General features: G+C 37.4%; 2 protein-coding genes across 2 annotated transcripts; one reads left to right on the forward strand and one right to left on the reverse strand.

Annotated features, from left to right (window-relative positions):
• Nucleotides 1-1,655: 1,655 nt before the first annotated feature.
• LOC116206896 (cyclin-dependent protein kinase inhibitor SMR3-like) lies at nucleotides 1,656-3,096 on the reverse strand. The gene has a single exon (XM_031539729.1). It carries the CDS (start codon nucleotides 2,749-2,751, stop codon nucleotides 2,215-2,217), a length of 537 nt encoding a protein of 178 aa, XP_031395589.1. The 5' UTR covers nucleotides 2,752-3,096; the 3' UTR covers nucleotides 1,656-2,214.
• An 11,898-nt stretch (nucleotides 3,097-14,994) lies between these two features.
• LOC116209490 (metallothionein-like protein 2) lies at nucleotides 14,995-16,253 on the forward strand. Its single transcript, XM_031543140.1, has 3 exons — nucleotides 14,995-15,166; nucleotides 15,632-15,712; nucleotides 15,808-16,253. Exons 1-3 carry the CDS (start codon nucleotides 15,102-15,104, stop codon nucleotides 15,899-15,901), a joined length of 240 nt encoding a protein of 79 aa, XP_031399000.1. The 5' UTR covers nucleotides 14,995-15,101; the 3' UTR covers nucleotides 15,902-16,253.
• Nucleotides 16,254-16,277: the final 24 nt, after the last annotated feature.

Consider the following 16,277-nt stretch of genomic DNA (forward strand, 5'->3'; position numbering starts at 1 on the left):
GACCTGCTTTTACATTTTTCTAGTTAAATACATTTAAAAGAATGTACCATAATCACATTTCCCTATGCATATAAATAAAAAAGGTGAAAAAACTAAATTAATTTTCAATATTAATTTGACCTATGAAATAAATTTTATTTAATCAACCTGTGCAAAAATGATTAGTTTCTCAATATTATGTAATCTATATCTTCTATATTGGGCTCTGGACAGGCCCAGTTCCTCAATATATTCTAACATTTGTATCTGCTTGAATCCTTGTATTGCATGGGCCGTTGTGAGGCAGAGGGAAATGATCCAACCGATTGATGAGCTGATGCTCTAAGCTAGTATGGGAACGTGTCTTCGGTTCCAGAAGTTTGATCGGCATAGTTTTAGCTACGTTGTGACATGGCAATGTGGTATCCAAGCCACGGACTTTTGATCACAAACTGTCATGTGTGCACATTCCGGCCAAGCAAGGCGAGCGCATATAGTTCATTTTGTCGTACGCACACATACTTCGTGTTGAATAATCCTCTCGATCAAGGTTTTGATCCACGTGATTCATGTCGACGCCAGCTTCTTATCTTTAGTGCATTACTTCATCTTATGATAGATTATTATTAAATGAACTTTGGCATTTTAACGTGTGTGAAAGTGAAACCAATAATGATCACACATAGGGTAATATTATCGGTGCTGATCAGCTCCTTATTGGCCTAGTAGCTAGGACATTGACAGGCTGACATTATAACGGGCAATCAATAATTTATAGTGAATTAATGCTTGTGGAGTACTTCAAGTTGGACTACTTGATCGATGAGATCATTTTGTGTACTCCTCTCACAATAATTATATAAGGACGATTGATAAACAAAAAAAAAATTATGGTACATTGTTCTCATGTTTAATACGTGCTTTTTTTTTTGTTCATTTGTAGGAATTAAAATAGCCTTTCTTAAGGAAGATAATGTGGTTTGGTGGTGCACGTCCTTTTTTAAGAAGAGGTTCTAGACATGATTATCATCAATGAAATTATATGTACCCCTTATTTACCAAAAAATAATAATTTATATGTACCTTTTTATTTAACTTTCGATTTCTTTTAATAACCCATGAATTTTCCTTATAATATTAGGGAAAAAAAGCTCTTCTTATGTTAATACGGGGAGGTACAATCGTTTTAAAACTTCTGTATGTATAGGCATAATATAGCATTCGTTTATATAGTAAAGGAAATAAAACCTTAACGATCTTCTGTTGGAGAGACTTTCGAATGACAAACTTCGTTATCCTTGTATAATGTAATGAGAAGATATCTCTTTGCATAAGATACACTAATTCGTAAACTATAACTGAAGCCAAAAGCAAAATGTAAATCCAAAACACTGCAGGTTGAAGCATAAGGTTAATAAACATTTCCTAGTACTTTTTTATATTTTCGGTAACATACTATATTGTGATAGTTATAATAATTAGTTAATATGTCTTCTTTGGAACTTGACAGGATTGAAAAGCATGTTTGCATGTTTCGGGAAGACAAGCTGGACATATTCGAACAGCCTGCATGCGAAGACCAATAATATTCAAACTGATTTTGGTAAGACTTCGAGATGGAAAGAGAACGAAGAGGATCAGCCATTGATCGATGTGAAATTTTAACTGTTACTCTATGGTGCTTCAATTCCATTTCATTCCGACATATGTTTCATTCGTTTACCCAATCGAGTAAAAGCTCTCAAGTATCAAGCACAGAATGCTGAGAAAAAAGCTACTGGGGCCATATATACATACACACAAACTCAAAACATATCCTTATTTCATCAGCATATAGAGTCCACCGAATGCAGTAGATCCCTTCTTATTCATTCTACATAGTCTTTCTGACAAAACGGTAAGATTTTGTACCTCAGATTGTCCGAATCCCAAGTACGTATAGTGAAGCGGTCTCCGGACTAATTCAGATCTCGCTTCGAGCTTTATTGGCACCCTAAAACATGGAGGGAAATTGACATGCCACCGCCCGGAAGCGACCTACCTAGATCAAAATTCTCAATGCCCGATTGACTTTGGTTCTCATCAATCAACCATATTCACCGGTGGCCGGGTGTGATGTACTAAAGTCGGAGAGATCTAGATCATGACTGATACTGACTTGGTATTGCTGCAGATCAGAATCCTGAAATAGGCATATATATATATATATATATATATATATATGCAGTCGGTACGCTACTCACTGCTGTCATCATCTCTTCGAGCTTTCTTGATCTCATTTTGCACCTCCAACGGAATAGGCGGGAACATTGCCTCGACTTCTTCATTAGACAAATGAATAACCAGGCTGATGCCATTACCTCTCCCATCACATGGGGGCAATTTTCGCTTCCTCCAGGGGACCGGCGCCTTCGATTTCCTTGGAGCAGGCGGACACTTTATAACCGGTGCGATCGTATGATCCGCAGACACCGGGGTCCTAAATCCATCGTCTTCACTGTCAACTGGCCGGGTAACGTCTCCTTCTCCTCCTCCTCCTAAAGACCTCGTTTCACAGCAGTCCTTCGACAAGTCCTTTTCTTGGATTTCTTCTTCATTGCTGCACTGTCCTCCTTCATCTTCGTGTTGTTCCTCCTCCTCCTGGTCTCCATCTTCCAAGTCTCGATCCGGGCTCTGAGATCCCAACGCGGGTCTGTCCCGAACCTTAGCTTTGCTGATGATGTCTTCCGTCAGTGCTTCGCCCTTGACGAGGTAAAGCTCAGTATTCGACATTACTTGGGGCGATATCGGCTCCAAAACCTACACGGCGTACATGAAGAAGGGAGGAAAAACCAAATCCCGAAGATAACAAGATCAGCTAACTGGCCTAGTAATATGGAGAAGGAAGAAAAGATCGAGGGAGACGGAGGAAACTATATGAGTGAGTAGTATAAAAATTGTTCTGGTCATTTGCCGCGAATTTCTGAGCTCATAGCTCTGTCAATATATATATATGTATGTATATGCGCGAGAAGAGAGATTGTATGTGCGTCGGATCCTTCGCCTAGGAATGCTTGAGAGGTTGAGAATTGGGAAACACTCCACTTCTCTCTTTTCATTTCTTTATTAAAAAAAATCCACATTAAATTTACTTGTAATGCAGGAATTAATTCGAAATCCATCAGAATCACTTCAAAGTCAAAGTGGGAACAAGATGGTGCTCGAGTGAGATTTAATTTCAGGTAATAGACTAAGAATATTTAATAATCTCGAGAATATATTTTTTTCCTCCAGTTTGTATGATTAACTCATATTCAGAAGCTCAACAGATCTCGAGTAATCCAAGTCCGAGTAGAAGCGCAGCTTACCAATAGATATAACTCTTTCACATTAGTACCCAAAAAAGACTTTCCCTTTTGTTTTATTTTATATATTTTTTTTAACTTTTGATTTGCACTTGCACTACTCTTTTTTTTTAAATACTTTTTTTTCCTATCTTGTGATATATTTGTAGTTTGTTCTAACTTTGATGCATCCATGCACGTGGTCATTGGGGACCATTTGTTGAAATCGACATTCCCAAAAATCTCTATGATCTCATCCCAAGAGACTAATGGGAAAGAAATTTTCCATGATAAGGCAAGAATAATATGGTTGTTCACACGTCTTTCATTGTCCCTTGATATATATAGGGTAACATGCATATTAACCAACCAACATGGATTAGTTCAAGCAATTCGACGCTTATTTCGCTTAAGCAAGGTTTCATGTTCGAATTCTTGTAAATGATGAAAATCCACGCTGGAAGAGCTTTACCCCTTAGTGGACCGATCCTGCTCGACTGGATTAATCGGGACTCAATTGAGCTTCCGGATACTAGGATTCACACACACACACAAAAATGCATATTATAACGCAGTAACTTAATTCTCATAGTGTCATCCTTGAAAACGGTAAAAATAAGGTCTATCTTTTTGCATCCGAAATACCATACATGTCCTTTGATTATGCATACTACGAGTTTCAGAACACATTCTTTTTTTTTGAATTATGATGCTCTCAACTCTTAATTAGATTGAAGTTCCAAACCGCTAACATGTACATGATGAGCAGATCTGCCTCGGAGTACTTTGGTCCCCGTCAAGGGATAGTTGCCCGTCGGACTTTCTATCCTTCCTAGTTGCTAATAATTGATGTACTGCTTTCCAACATTTGCAACCTTTGGAAGTTGTTGGTCGATCCTCCCGCTCACCCATCACTCTCAACATACTCTATGAAAGCTTTGGATTCCCACCATTGAAAACGAAAGCGGTTGGAGCTGATTTGGTTGGGGTGGAAGATCAACCAAAGTGGACGCCCCTTACTCAAATCTGTTCAGTTGTTGCTTTCAAGTTTTGCGATCTCGTACTACCTGTAATATGTACCGATCAACATAGTATATATATAACATATTGATTCGGATTATCGGCAGTTAAACTTATGACAAGACATTCATGCATGTATCGTCAATCACCCCAAAGTTTGCCATATATATGTTCTTTTCTTTTTTTGGTATTCGATGTATATGTTCTTGATTCTATAATTTTCTCGAACTCCCTTTTCTTTTATAAATTTTTGGTAGATTAATCATTAGAAACGTACATTCTCATATCCAATCCAATTACAATTATATATACTCACCACGGATTGTGGATCAACACTGGCCAATCGGTCGGTGCCACCTGTGGTCCGGGTCAGCGTTGATTGGAAGGTGCTACGGACTTCCGTAATCAGGAACGTGAATCATATTAGCGAGCTTAATTTAAGTAATTATTATGTTTATATTAGGGAAATTAATTTTGTAACACGACACAAAAGGAAATTAATTTAAAGTTTCCGATGATAAAATTAATTTAAAGTTGTACAGCTTACCGGAAAATTTAAAGTTGTACATGATGTGAATTAATTAAGAGTAAAAATAATGAAAAGTTGTTAAAAAGAAAAGAAAAGAAAAGTCCGTGGATAGTTAATTTAATTATGGAACCACAGGTAGCACAGAAATTAATCAAGAGACACGCACTCTCATATTCCTTATCACATCATTACTATAGTTGGCCACATGCCTCATGATTTTGCCCACATTTGTGGCCATCATGTCCCGCGTCCCCATGTCAAATTAATATATAAATATATAATTATATATATATATATATATTCTTCCCTGATCAGGCATATATGGAATTAATTTTGAAGTGCTACAAGTGGAACTCACGTACATGAATACAGTGAGATTATGATATAAAAATTTATGTACCTTATATTATTATAGATATAGAAAAATGGTAGATCCATGACATGTTTGGCATGTACAAGGGTGTGGCTTTCTTTTCTTATGAGTTTCATTTCAACGGCATTCTTTTAGTTATTGTCACTAAATAATTAGATCGATTCGACAATTCATAGCCATCGACCGATGATATATATGATGTTCGATATCAATTTTTCTTTTAAATTATTTATCTCGGACTATAGTTAGTCTCAAGCATGTACCGATGTTATTGCTTCATGAGTACAATGTTCGACAGTCGCAGCTTCAGGGTCGATTAAAAAAACTGGGCCTCATCTCGAAATCTAATTAGGCTAGCCTAGTTAGGATCACGACTGATGACTTGAACTCGCTCACTATGATGATCTCTGTCACTCTTCTGATTGCTGCCTTCTATACACACGCCGAGATCCCAATAGTACAACAATTGCACACAGATCACTCACACTTAATTTGTGGAGTTCTATGAATCTGATCGACGTAATTTATTTACTTTTTCCTTATCAACTTTTCTAAAGGCTGCAAAAATGGGAATCCGACCGGAGTATCTGACCATATCACACACACAATATATACATATATACATATATATGTATTTATGTCAGCCAACATATATATATATATATATAAATCTGCCATGTGTATATATAACATTTATATATAAATGCAGCACCAATTTAGAGAGTGACACCACAGGACGTACTAATTGATATTTTCAAGATGCATGGATTATTATCGTATGTTGTTTGTTCCTCCTATATATATATAATATATTAGACAAACTCACAACTGACCACGTTGCTATGCATCGGAATATATCATGTCATAATTTGTCCATACCAAGCTGATGTCACATATATACTAATTTCTAGCGGTAGGATCATATGGGAGCTAGCCCATAACGTCAACGGGAATATATATGTATATATATATATATATATATGATCACGACGAATATCTTCGGTTGTATACAATACAAGTCATTTAATATATATATATATATGTATATGTATATGTATATATGTACACACACATATACTTATATGCCTGGAAATTAGCATTCTCATGTGATGAGAATGTGTGATCAGAATTAATAAGGGTGAGCTTTGGTTCTTGGGATACGTCCAGTTAATAAACGTAATGTATGTGTGTACGTACGTGAGTATGCAGGTAAGAGAATCGATGAAAGAATGTGGGATCGAGGGGAGAATATCTGGTGGGGATCTGAGCTTCATTGGACCATGTACGTACACATATTCATTGGTCTCATAACATATTGTTTGTTCACGTCAAAAACGTTAATATACCAATTCGGCCACGAGTGTAGTGATTGCAGGCATGCTAGGAAGCGGTTTCAAGAAGTTGAGATCTCACTAGTCGGCCCCACTGAATCAAATCGTGTACCACGGCCTAGAAGTCTACGGGATTGAATTGCGGCTAGATTTTAAATTCAAAGTTGAGGTGCGCTCCAGACGATTCACGCTTCAGGGATTTAACTGTTCCACCAAATATGCACGCACGGTCCCTGTCCGAAACAAAATAAGTGGCCCGTAAGCCTACCTTAATTGTCTCGGCCAAATCAACTCAATGAGCTGAGTTGTGATTGCGCGAAAGTCCACTAATTCTAGCGATCCTCTAATTCCTTGAGTGACTTCGGCAAACGTTCCGAAGATTATAAGTCTTCATCTTGAACGCTTGTAAACTCCCAAGTCGGATAGTGCTTCGATCCACAGGGAATTGGTGGAAAGGAAAAGTACAAGAATTGAAAATAAGGTATGATGAAGGTAAAAGTGCTTCAAAGGTAGATATTGAAAGTGTAGTGAAAGAACATAACAATACATGAAGAATAAAGTGCAGGAAAGGAAAAAATAAGTAAACGGTACGATTAATGTGTTGGTTGGAGACCCTTATAACGAACTAGACACATATTTATAGGCGCGTACGTAAAATCCTATAAAAATTTTCTAAATGGATACGCGTATAATTAGGATATTGTGATAATATCAAAATACCTTATATATATACAGACATAATTTACTTTCTTTTGTCTCTCTTTGATTCATAACTCACTCTCTCGGATCAGTCATTGATATTCGTGACCTCTCATCGCGATACTCGAAGCTACTGCTGAGGCATATTCACCGTGAAAAGAATTCTTATAGAGAATGCTTGCTCGACCACGACTTCAAAACCGTTAAATTTATATGTTCTTGGTTTGATTTCATTCTTAACAGTTTGGAAATCCTATTATCAGGAAATACGTATTCTAATAACTTCCATGTCTCGTCTTTGCATTTCTTAGTTTTATTCTACCGACTTCAATCTGTTGACATATCAAAAATAATAATAAAAATCACTCGCTCTCTATCTCATGCTTCTTCTATTTAGAAGATCATACATTCAAGTTCTGAAGGTTCGTCTCCTCTCATCTCAGTACAAAAAGAAAAAATAAAAAAAAAATCAGTTTGAATATCCAAAAGACCCGACTAATTCAGTTCAAACTGATTCGATTTTTTAAGGAATAAAATTCTCACAACGTAAATTTTCTCTATTCATAGGAATCGAACTCAATACTTTATTTAAAGAGAATATGCGTTAAATCATTTGAATTAACTTACATTGATGGAGTATTCACCCCACTTTGTTTATCCACTTGTGTGTATACTATTTAAGGATCGGAGTTCTTTCATTGCATCCTGTTATTTGATAATTAGAAATGGCAATTGCCACTCTCAAATTTGCAAAATTTCTGGAGCAGATTGCGTAAAAATAAAAATAATAATAATAATAAGTCGGACCGGATTCTTAACGTGATTGATTGTTGAGTAAAACGTTAATTGGAATAGTATTTTCTCTATTTATTAATTCAATAATATTTTCATAAGGCCACATGGAATGACTTTTATCATTACACCCACTCTCAAGCAGCATAAAAAAAGGAATTCTCTCTCTGCTTTCTTTTTTATTTTTATTCGATATTAACCATGATATTCAGAAGTTCAATTGAATTTCGACTAATTCAGTTGAGTCGAGTCGGCCCCGTTAAGGAGTAAAACTCTCACAATGTAGATTTTATACATTCACAAGTATTCGAATCCCGATATCTTATTTAAGCGGAACAATCGCCGAATCATTGGAATCAACTCATGTTGGTTATTTTTTTTTCAAAAAGAATAATAATCAATTTCTGGGATATATATATATATATATGTGTGTGTGTCTCCTGGTCTAGAGGTCAACACCCACCTTGCTGCTTCATCAAGGGATTAGATAGGAATAATCAAGTGGGTCAACTTGAGAAAGGTGTTGCTCGACCACTTTCTCCTTCAACCCTCTCCATTCTTCCTTTATTTTGGTAGGTTCCGATCAATATATTGGTTTCTAGTTCTACATCTGTAGCTAGAGTTTAGAAAATCGAGATTTATGAGCTTGAATTAATAATCGAGTTTGAACTAGTATAATCAGAGATGAATTGCTATTAAATTATTACCTATTAACTTGAATTTTTAGATTAAAGAGATATACTAAATCGCTTATACGTCAGTGAAAATTTTATAGCAATCATTACAATCATACGGATAGTTTGCTTCACTAACATTGGACTTACGTTTTTTTTTCTTTCTTTCTTTTTTCCCAACATTGCCTTTATAGTTTTTAAAAAATCCACGCCAGATGAGGATGAGCAACCAAATGTGGCTCCATTAATAGCTCGCGATGATGGGCCTTCGGCTCCTCTTCTTGGGCTCCATTTCTAGAAACGCAGTTTCCGGCCTGTTTTGCTACAATTTTGCTACGCGTCCGGCCAGCATTGTAAGATCACCCTTGACGGAAAAAAAAAAAAGAAGAAGAAAAAGAATGATGCGATGATCTGAAAAATGCTGAGACGATGCAGCAACATAGGAAATCCCTACTTGTTTTCTTTTCGGCCAAAATCCATACTTGTTAAAGAGGAAGATGATGTTATAGATTTATCGGAAATAAATCGATAATATCATGCCATCATGCCACAAGATGACGAAAAACCTTACGATGGGCCGGACCTAAATATTGAACCGGCCGGCCCAATTACTCCTTTCCGGTCTAAGCCCAATTATTCCATTATACACACACACACACATATATATATATATGTATATTCAGCAAAATAATGGGAAAGTGTCATTGCCAAAAATAGGTGAAAGGAAGGACTGCATGCTCTATGAACATGGAGAGAACAAATTTAGAATGAAGGGAACAAATTTAGAATGCTGAGAATATGATAATATGAGAGAAGGACGAAACTAAGTTTGCATCTACCGATGGTGAAAAGTGTCATGATCATCGAATATATACATACAAAATCGGAGCTTCTGCAGTTGTTTAGACTTTGGAGGGACCATTCCATCACTTGAGAAATAAGAGAAAAACTCAAACCTACGATCTAAATTAATCGCAACATATGGCAGGAAATATAGCAGTGAAAATTGCCTTTTCGATATGAGAAGATATATATAACTACTCGATGGAGAAATATAAAAAGGAAATCTCAAAGCATTAGCCATTAGCAGAGACTTTCGGGTAAAACACCATAGATTAAGGTTCTCAAACAGTTGCTGGTGTCCATTGAAATTGCCAATCTCAATCATCAACAGCATTATCCGAAAAGGACTTCGCTCTTTGTATTGGTAGACTCCAAGAAATATATATAGATATATATATATCAACCATAATAACATGAAAATATATATTATACATATACGCTCGAGCAAACCGGAAAATTTTACAAAATGACAATCTAAACTGAAAAGGAAGCTTCATCTAATATCCGAAACTTGAGATAGTTTCGGTCCTATTATTTTTTTTATGAAAGTTAATTAAATATATTGAGTAAAAAAGGATAAAATTTAGAACAAAAATGAAAATATAAAAGGTACAGAGTAGGGTTGCATGAGGAATAGAGACGGGAGAGAGTCGGAGTGGTAGAGAGAGAATAGAGGTAGATTTTCTTGTAAAATTACCATGATGTTCCTAATGCAATTATTGCAATTAACTGTAAATATTTTGTCAGTGGTATTTTTTGGAAGTCGAAAATTACACCAATAAGGGATTCTCCGGTATAAGTATTATATCGATATATAGCGCGTGTTCGATGTTTTTTGAGCTTTTTTTTTCCTTTAACTTGGAGTAATTATAATAAGAAGTCACTTTTTATGTAATATTACATAATTTAAACTTTTTTTCGATATATTTTTCCGCTCCTCGACGTGCTTTTCCTCATTTTCTTTTTCGGTTTCAATGTTCGTCCATAACTTGGAGCGTATATATTATATGCTCACATATCTTCAAGATTTCAAAATCATCACGCTCGAATGCGCAAATCTGCACATGAAGTTTGGACCCGACCAAATTCGATGAACTTTGGAAAACCTAATATTTGTACGGGAATTTCATATGGAGTTGGGATATATAGGGAAGAGGCGACTTGCCGGTCATTTCTCGTTTGGTTCCATCTCCTTTTCCATAGCTTTTATCAACAGTACTGTCCCACCTTGAGTGGTGCTTAAACCCGGGCTTTGATGGCCAAATTATTCCAAATAAAAGATTTATCTTGTCGATGGCTGCACAGTGAAATTCAAAAGTAAACAGCAGTCATCAATGTAGACGTTATTGGTGAGAATCGAACTCGTGACCTTTTAATTACATATTGGGGATGATATCGGTCCATCGTATCATCTGTCACTATAGATTATTATACAATGTTGCAATTACAAACACAAATCAAGAAAAGGTTGAGAAAAAGAGATGCATAGAGCACTCATTATGGATGGTGGGCGGATTATATGAGATTCTTCAACGCCATGGTAAACGGATGATGTTAAGCGTGGTCCCACCACAAAGTTCCCATATTGTGATCGACTAGGCCCCAGCTTCATGATCAGTCCACATCTCACTTCTCTCTGATTGATGGGCTCTCTTTTTCCAATCAGTGTGGGCCCCCCCCCCGAAAGCACCTCAACTTTTGTGCAGCCTGCAGCAGTATGGACTTCCAGTCTTTGTACTCGTAGATGTTTATACACATATAATCATATGACTCTTGTACATATCATGTTTGTCTTTGTTGTTATATCATACTAGACGTTAGTTTCCTAATATGATCGTTAAATTTCTCTCCACTGCTTTAGATTGTGTTCGACCTTGATCGATTCTCGTGTCGTTTCATTCTCGTAACTTTTGATTATAGAAGATATATCAATGAAAGTGGAGACCTACTCTGAAAGCCAAAGCCTAAAGGTTCCCGACAGAAATTGGGGAATCTTGAAAAAGTTTCTGTTCGATTTTAATGGATGCCCTTTCCCGTATATTTCTTAATACAAAACCACCATATATATAGATATATATATATATACACACGTATATGTTCTAGTAATATGTGTGAATATATATATGCATATATAATTCTAGTGATAATCTTCTTATTGAGCCTTCATCAGATTTTTTTTTTTATAGGTAACTGAATTTATTCATTACTATTACTAATGATTAAGTGACGTCCATATACGGATAGCCTTCGGAAAATTGAAAGCCCTCAAAAGATGAACTAAGACCATGCTGGCTTAGATCATGTGCCTGAGCATTAATGTTCGGGGCACTCATGTACATCGCCATTCCATGAAAAGAGAAAGCATACTATAAATATCATATAGAAAGTTCCTAATTTCCCACGGTGCATGTCGGGATTAGAAATAGCATCTACTAGAAGAAGAGCATCGGAAACTATACAAATTTTCGACCAATTGCTATCAAGGGCCGGGGAAAGAGCTAAGAGGATGGCGTGAGCTTCTGCCTGCAGTGGGGAATGAGCCTTCCTCCGATTCATCCTTTCCCGCACCATTGATTATAATTCTTATTAGTGAATGCATCCATAATAAGGGTTTCCAAGGGGATATTGATAGCAACTTATGATTTGAACACCATCACATCAACATGTTCGTGTTTCGATATATCCGAGATACGTCTTCTTATTACATTTAATATCGTCAAGTTCTTTCCTTAATTCTAGCGTGCATTCATCTGCGGGAAAGTGCTCAATGTAGTCATGAGATTTACTGCGAGAACTCGAACTACATCAACTCGATCGATCTAAAGTTGTACTACATTTGGTTTGGCCTTAACTTAAGCAGCTAGTACATGTTCTTCCTTGGGAGCAACAATGTAGTACAACGCATCGTATTGCCTTCAATTGATTTGAAATAGAAAAAAGTGGCTAGGGTCTCGCCATATCAAGAAGGGCCCCGTTCGAGTACTAGCCTGTTGGAGACATCACTTCACCTTTTCGAGCCAAATGATCTTTTTGATTGAACTAAATATTCCAAAGAGATCATCCTCGCAATGGATCGGTTTCATCAGCTTCAATTTTCAAGTGCCATCCCATTCCTCAGAGATTAATCTTCAAAGCTAAGGACCATGAAATCTTGCTTACTTTTTGGGGATTTTTTAAATCGGTACAGTATCACCGGGTGCTTTCAAGTTGTGACCACATCGATCCATCAAAGTTTCCAAGGTAGAACTAAAATTTCCAAAGTACAACCAATGAACAATCGATGCATAATAAGGGATATAGGTTCAAAACAAAAAAGAAGATGAAATGATCATTTCTAAATAACATATTACTGTGTATTTTTGTTATACTAGAAGTTCATTGACCTAATATGATAAAATAAAATTTTAATATATAATGAAAGGATACGAATAATTTCACTAAATATTGAATTTGTAGTTATTTAATTGACAAACGAAAGCATGCTCAACACTCTTTCATCGTGCCAGTTTATTTTTCTAAGTCAAGGAGTCGGCCAAAAGAGGTATTACCTAATCAGAAAACAAAGATTTCGGAATTGGGCGGGTAAAAAGTCATTGGAATTGGGTGAGTAAAAAGTCATTTTCAGTAAGAGATAATTGGTAAATGCATCCATCATGGATGATTGACCCCATTAGCTTTTTCTTTTTCCTTACTAATTGTCTAGATCGCCGGTTAAAGAGAATTATTTAAAAAAAAAGATTAAAAAAGAGTCACTTATAAAATTTGTATTGCGAATTTATATAATTAACCCCATAACTTCTTTTTTTTCCGCGATCCAAATATAGTACTAGGGAATTATATAGCTTATCGTGATTACAAACATACTTCTACATATACGCAGTGCATATATATTTATATATATTTATCTTCCTGTATCTGAAGTATCGAGTTTATCAACCCCTCTCGATCGATGACTTCTATGCAGCCTCTCAGTGTCACAATTCCCAAGATCGATCACGCATAGATATAATTCGAGCGCGACATTTGCCGTCGTTTCTTCTCAACATGATCGTAAGATGTCTTTTCTAATAACGATGATATGTATAATGTGTATATCTATCAAAACCAGCCGAAACATCTGATTTAGATCAACGCCTTGTGTTTCAACTGAACCTTGTGGGTTGTGACTTGTGAGATCTAAGATAATTTTCTCATTCGTAATGTATGGATAAAATTGACAAGCAATAACTGCTGATGTTGGGTTGGAAGATGCCATGTATCATATCATCATGTCCCAAAGAGGACAAGTATAAGCACCAGAAGTAAAGACTTCCCATGATGAACCTTGTTTGGACTGTTTGTCAGGTTCTTATAAACAAAATTATCCTTCGCAATTACATAGATAATCTAATCTATTGACTCTTGTTGATCCTAGGTAAAGTTGTCCCTTCTCCCCCGAGATATAGACGCTTGAAATTTGTGCAAATATGAGGTCACCTCAATCTACTCTTCTAAAAAGATCTATATATAAATTTTAATTATCCAAATCGATTTATCCATTCAGATATTACGTGAAAATTTAAATCTAGTACCAAAGTTAGGCTCGAGTCCTAGCAAGCTGATTATGCATCCAGTCTCGTTTTGCGCCCACGCGAGTCAAGCATCCTGTCTGGTTTCTCATCCAAGCACTCCCTCTATGAGCTAATGCGTCTATGACTTCGCCGTTCGTCCTACAACGTTCCAGCTTTGTATCCACGTTGTTTGTGGGGACGGGTGTTAAATTTTAAATCCCACATCAAAATAATAAAAGATAAATCATTTGATTTATAATATTATTAAATTCACCTTCCGATCAATATTTTGGATTAAATATAAGCTCACCCCAATATCTTATAAGCTCATCAATGGAACTTTAAAATAGAGTATACTCAATTACCTTAAAATGGTATAAATTCACCATTTGATATTAAGATTCAATTACAGATGACTTATTTAGAAATAAAATTCTCTCAATTGTGCATTCTAATCCTATTTAACAAAAATAGATAAGCATAGCAGGTCGGTTAAAATCTAGGGAAAAGAATCGCGATTAATATGTTTTGACTCCAAAATGTTAGCTATTTATTAGGAGAGTTGACATCCCGAGGGAGGAATCAGGACCGTCAGATGGACTCATCAGGTAACCGACTATGATCCGACGGCCGAGGGATTCGAGGGAGGCGTACACTTCGAGAACACACTAGAATAGCCCGTCGATGATGGGCCGTGGCCCTTCAGAAAGCCCACGACAAGACAAGTGACAGAGTCCAACGAGCCACTCCCCGACGGTTACGTGGAGAGAAAAGCGGACACCCATTCTTTGGACCGATCCGCATGGCCCTCGACCCGCTAGGATCTCGCCAAGTGGACGGCGATCCCTCCCCTCGCCTCTCCTATAAATTGGATGGCTCCTCTCAGCCAAAGAAATCGTTCATCAGTGAGTGTTTGCAATCATCGTCTGATCATTTTTCAGTTCGGATCACTAACGCTCTGCTTCTACCAACTTCTCTTCGATTGAAGATGTCGTGCTGCGGAGGGAACTGTGGCTGTGGCTCCGGCTGCAAGTGCGGCACCGGCTGCGGAGGGTAACTGTCTCATCTCATCTTATCTCCTCGTTCGGTCTCGTTAAATTTTCTCGTCATGGGTGAGAGTAAGGAACCCGGTGATGGTCGTGGTGTGATTTTCGGGTTGATGAGTTCTCATGGTGTCGGTTTTGGGTTAGATGGTCGTCCTGATAGCAAGGCATGCAGAAAGTTTGTATTTTTGTTCATTCCTTTGAGCTCTAATTGGTGGTGATGGTGGGGATGACTGAATCATGATGAAATTCAGGTCCAGTTTCAAGGACGGCCTTAATTGACTCCTATTCAAAAGGATTTACTCTCGATATTACCTACTAATTCGACATAGATCCAAGATATTTCATGTCCAGTTTAGATAGATTGTTCTGTGCTGTCCTGTCTCTGTTTTTACATTTTTGTTGGAAAAATTTGGAAATTCTGCGTCTTCTGTTGGGTAGGATGAGATGTAAATGGGTTGCGTTGATGATGCAGGTGCAAGATGTACCCTGACTTGACCTACACCGAGCAGACCACCACCGAGACCCTCGTCATGGGCGTCGGCCCCGAGAAGTCGTAAGTGTCCACGAAACAAGTCCGGCCTCTTCCGATTCGCATATATTACCAACGAGTTATGTAACTGACCGTGCGAGAGTTTTCGGGTTTTGCAGGAGCTTTGAGGGAGCCTCGGAGATGGAATACGGGGCTGAGAATGGCTGCAAGTGCGGCTCGAACTGCACCTGCGATCCCTGCACCTGTAAATGAGCGGTCATTGCATCGCAGTCTTGAAGCAGAGGGAGAGAGGGCCATGCACGTCTATCAAATAGTACAGTAGTAGCGTGTCTATCATAACTATGTTCTGCCGAGTGACCGGTCTTGTTTCTTACTGTTGTCATAAATTAAAAAGCAGAACACAGCTCGATGGTTTCTTTCCCCTTCCCTGTCTGAAGGGGAATCGAACCGCGACGGTGAGGCTGTGGCTGCTTTTGTGTTTGGTTGGTCTGTAATTTTCTTGTTTGTAGTAGTGTGCATGTCGCCTCCTCTGCTTGGGATTGATGATGGGTCTCTTGTAAGCTCGGCAAAACATGCATGAAATGGAAATTTTCCTTTCGTAACCTGTCGTCTGTCCCTCGTCTTCTTG

Source organism: Punica granatum, chromosome 5 (genome assembly GCF_007655135.1).
Source record: "Punica granatum isolate Tunisia-2019 chromosome 5, ASM765513v2, whole genome shotgun sequence".
Lineage (NCBI taxonomy): Eukaryota > Viridiplantae > Streptophyta > Magnoliopsida > Myrtales > Lythraceae > Punica > Punica granatum.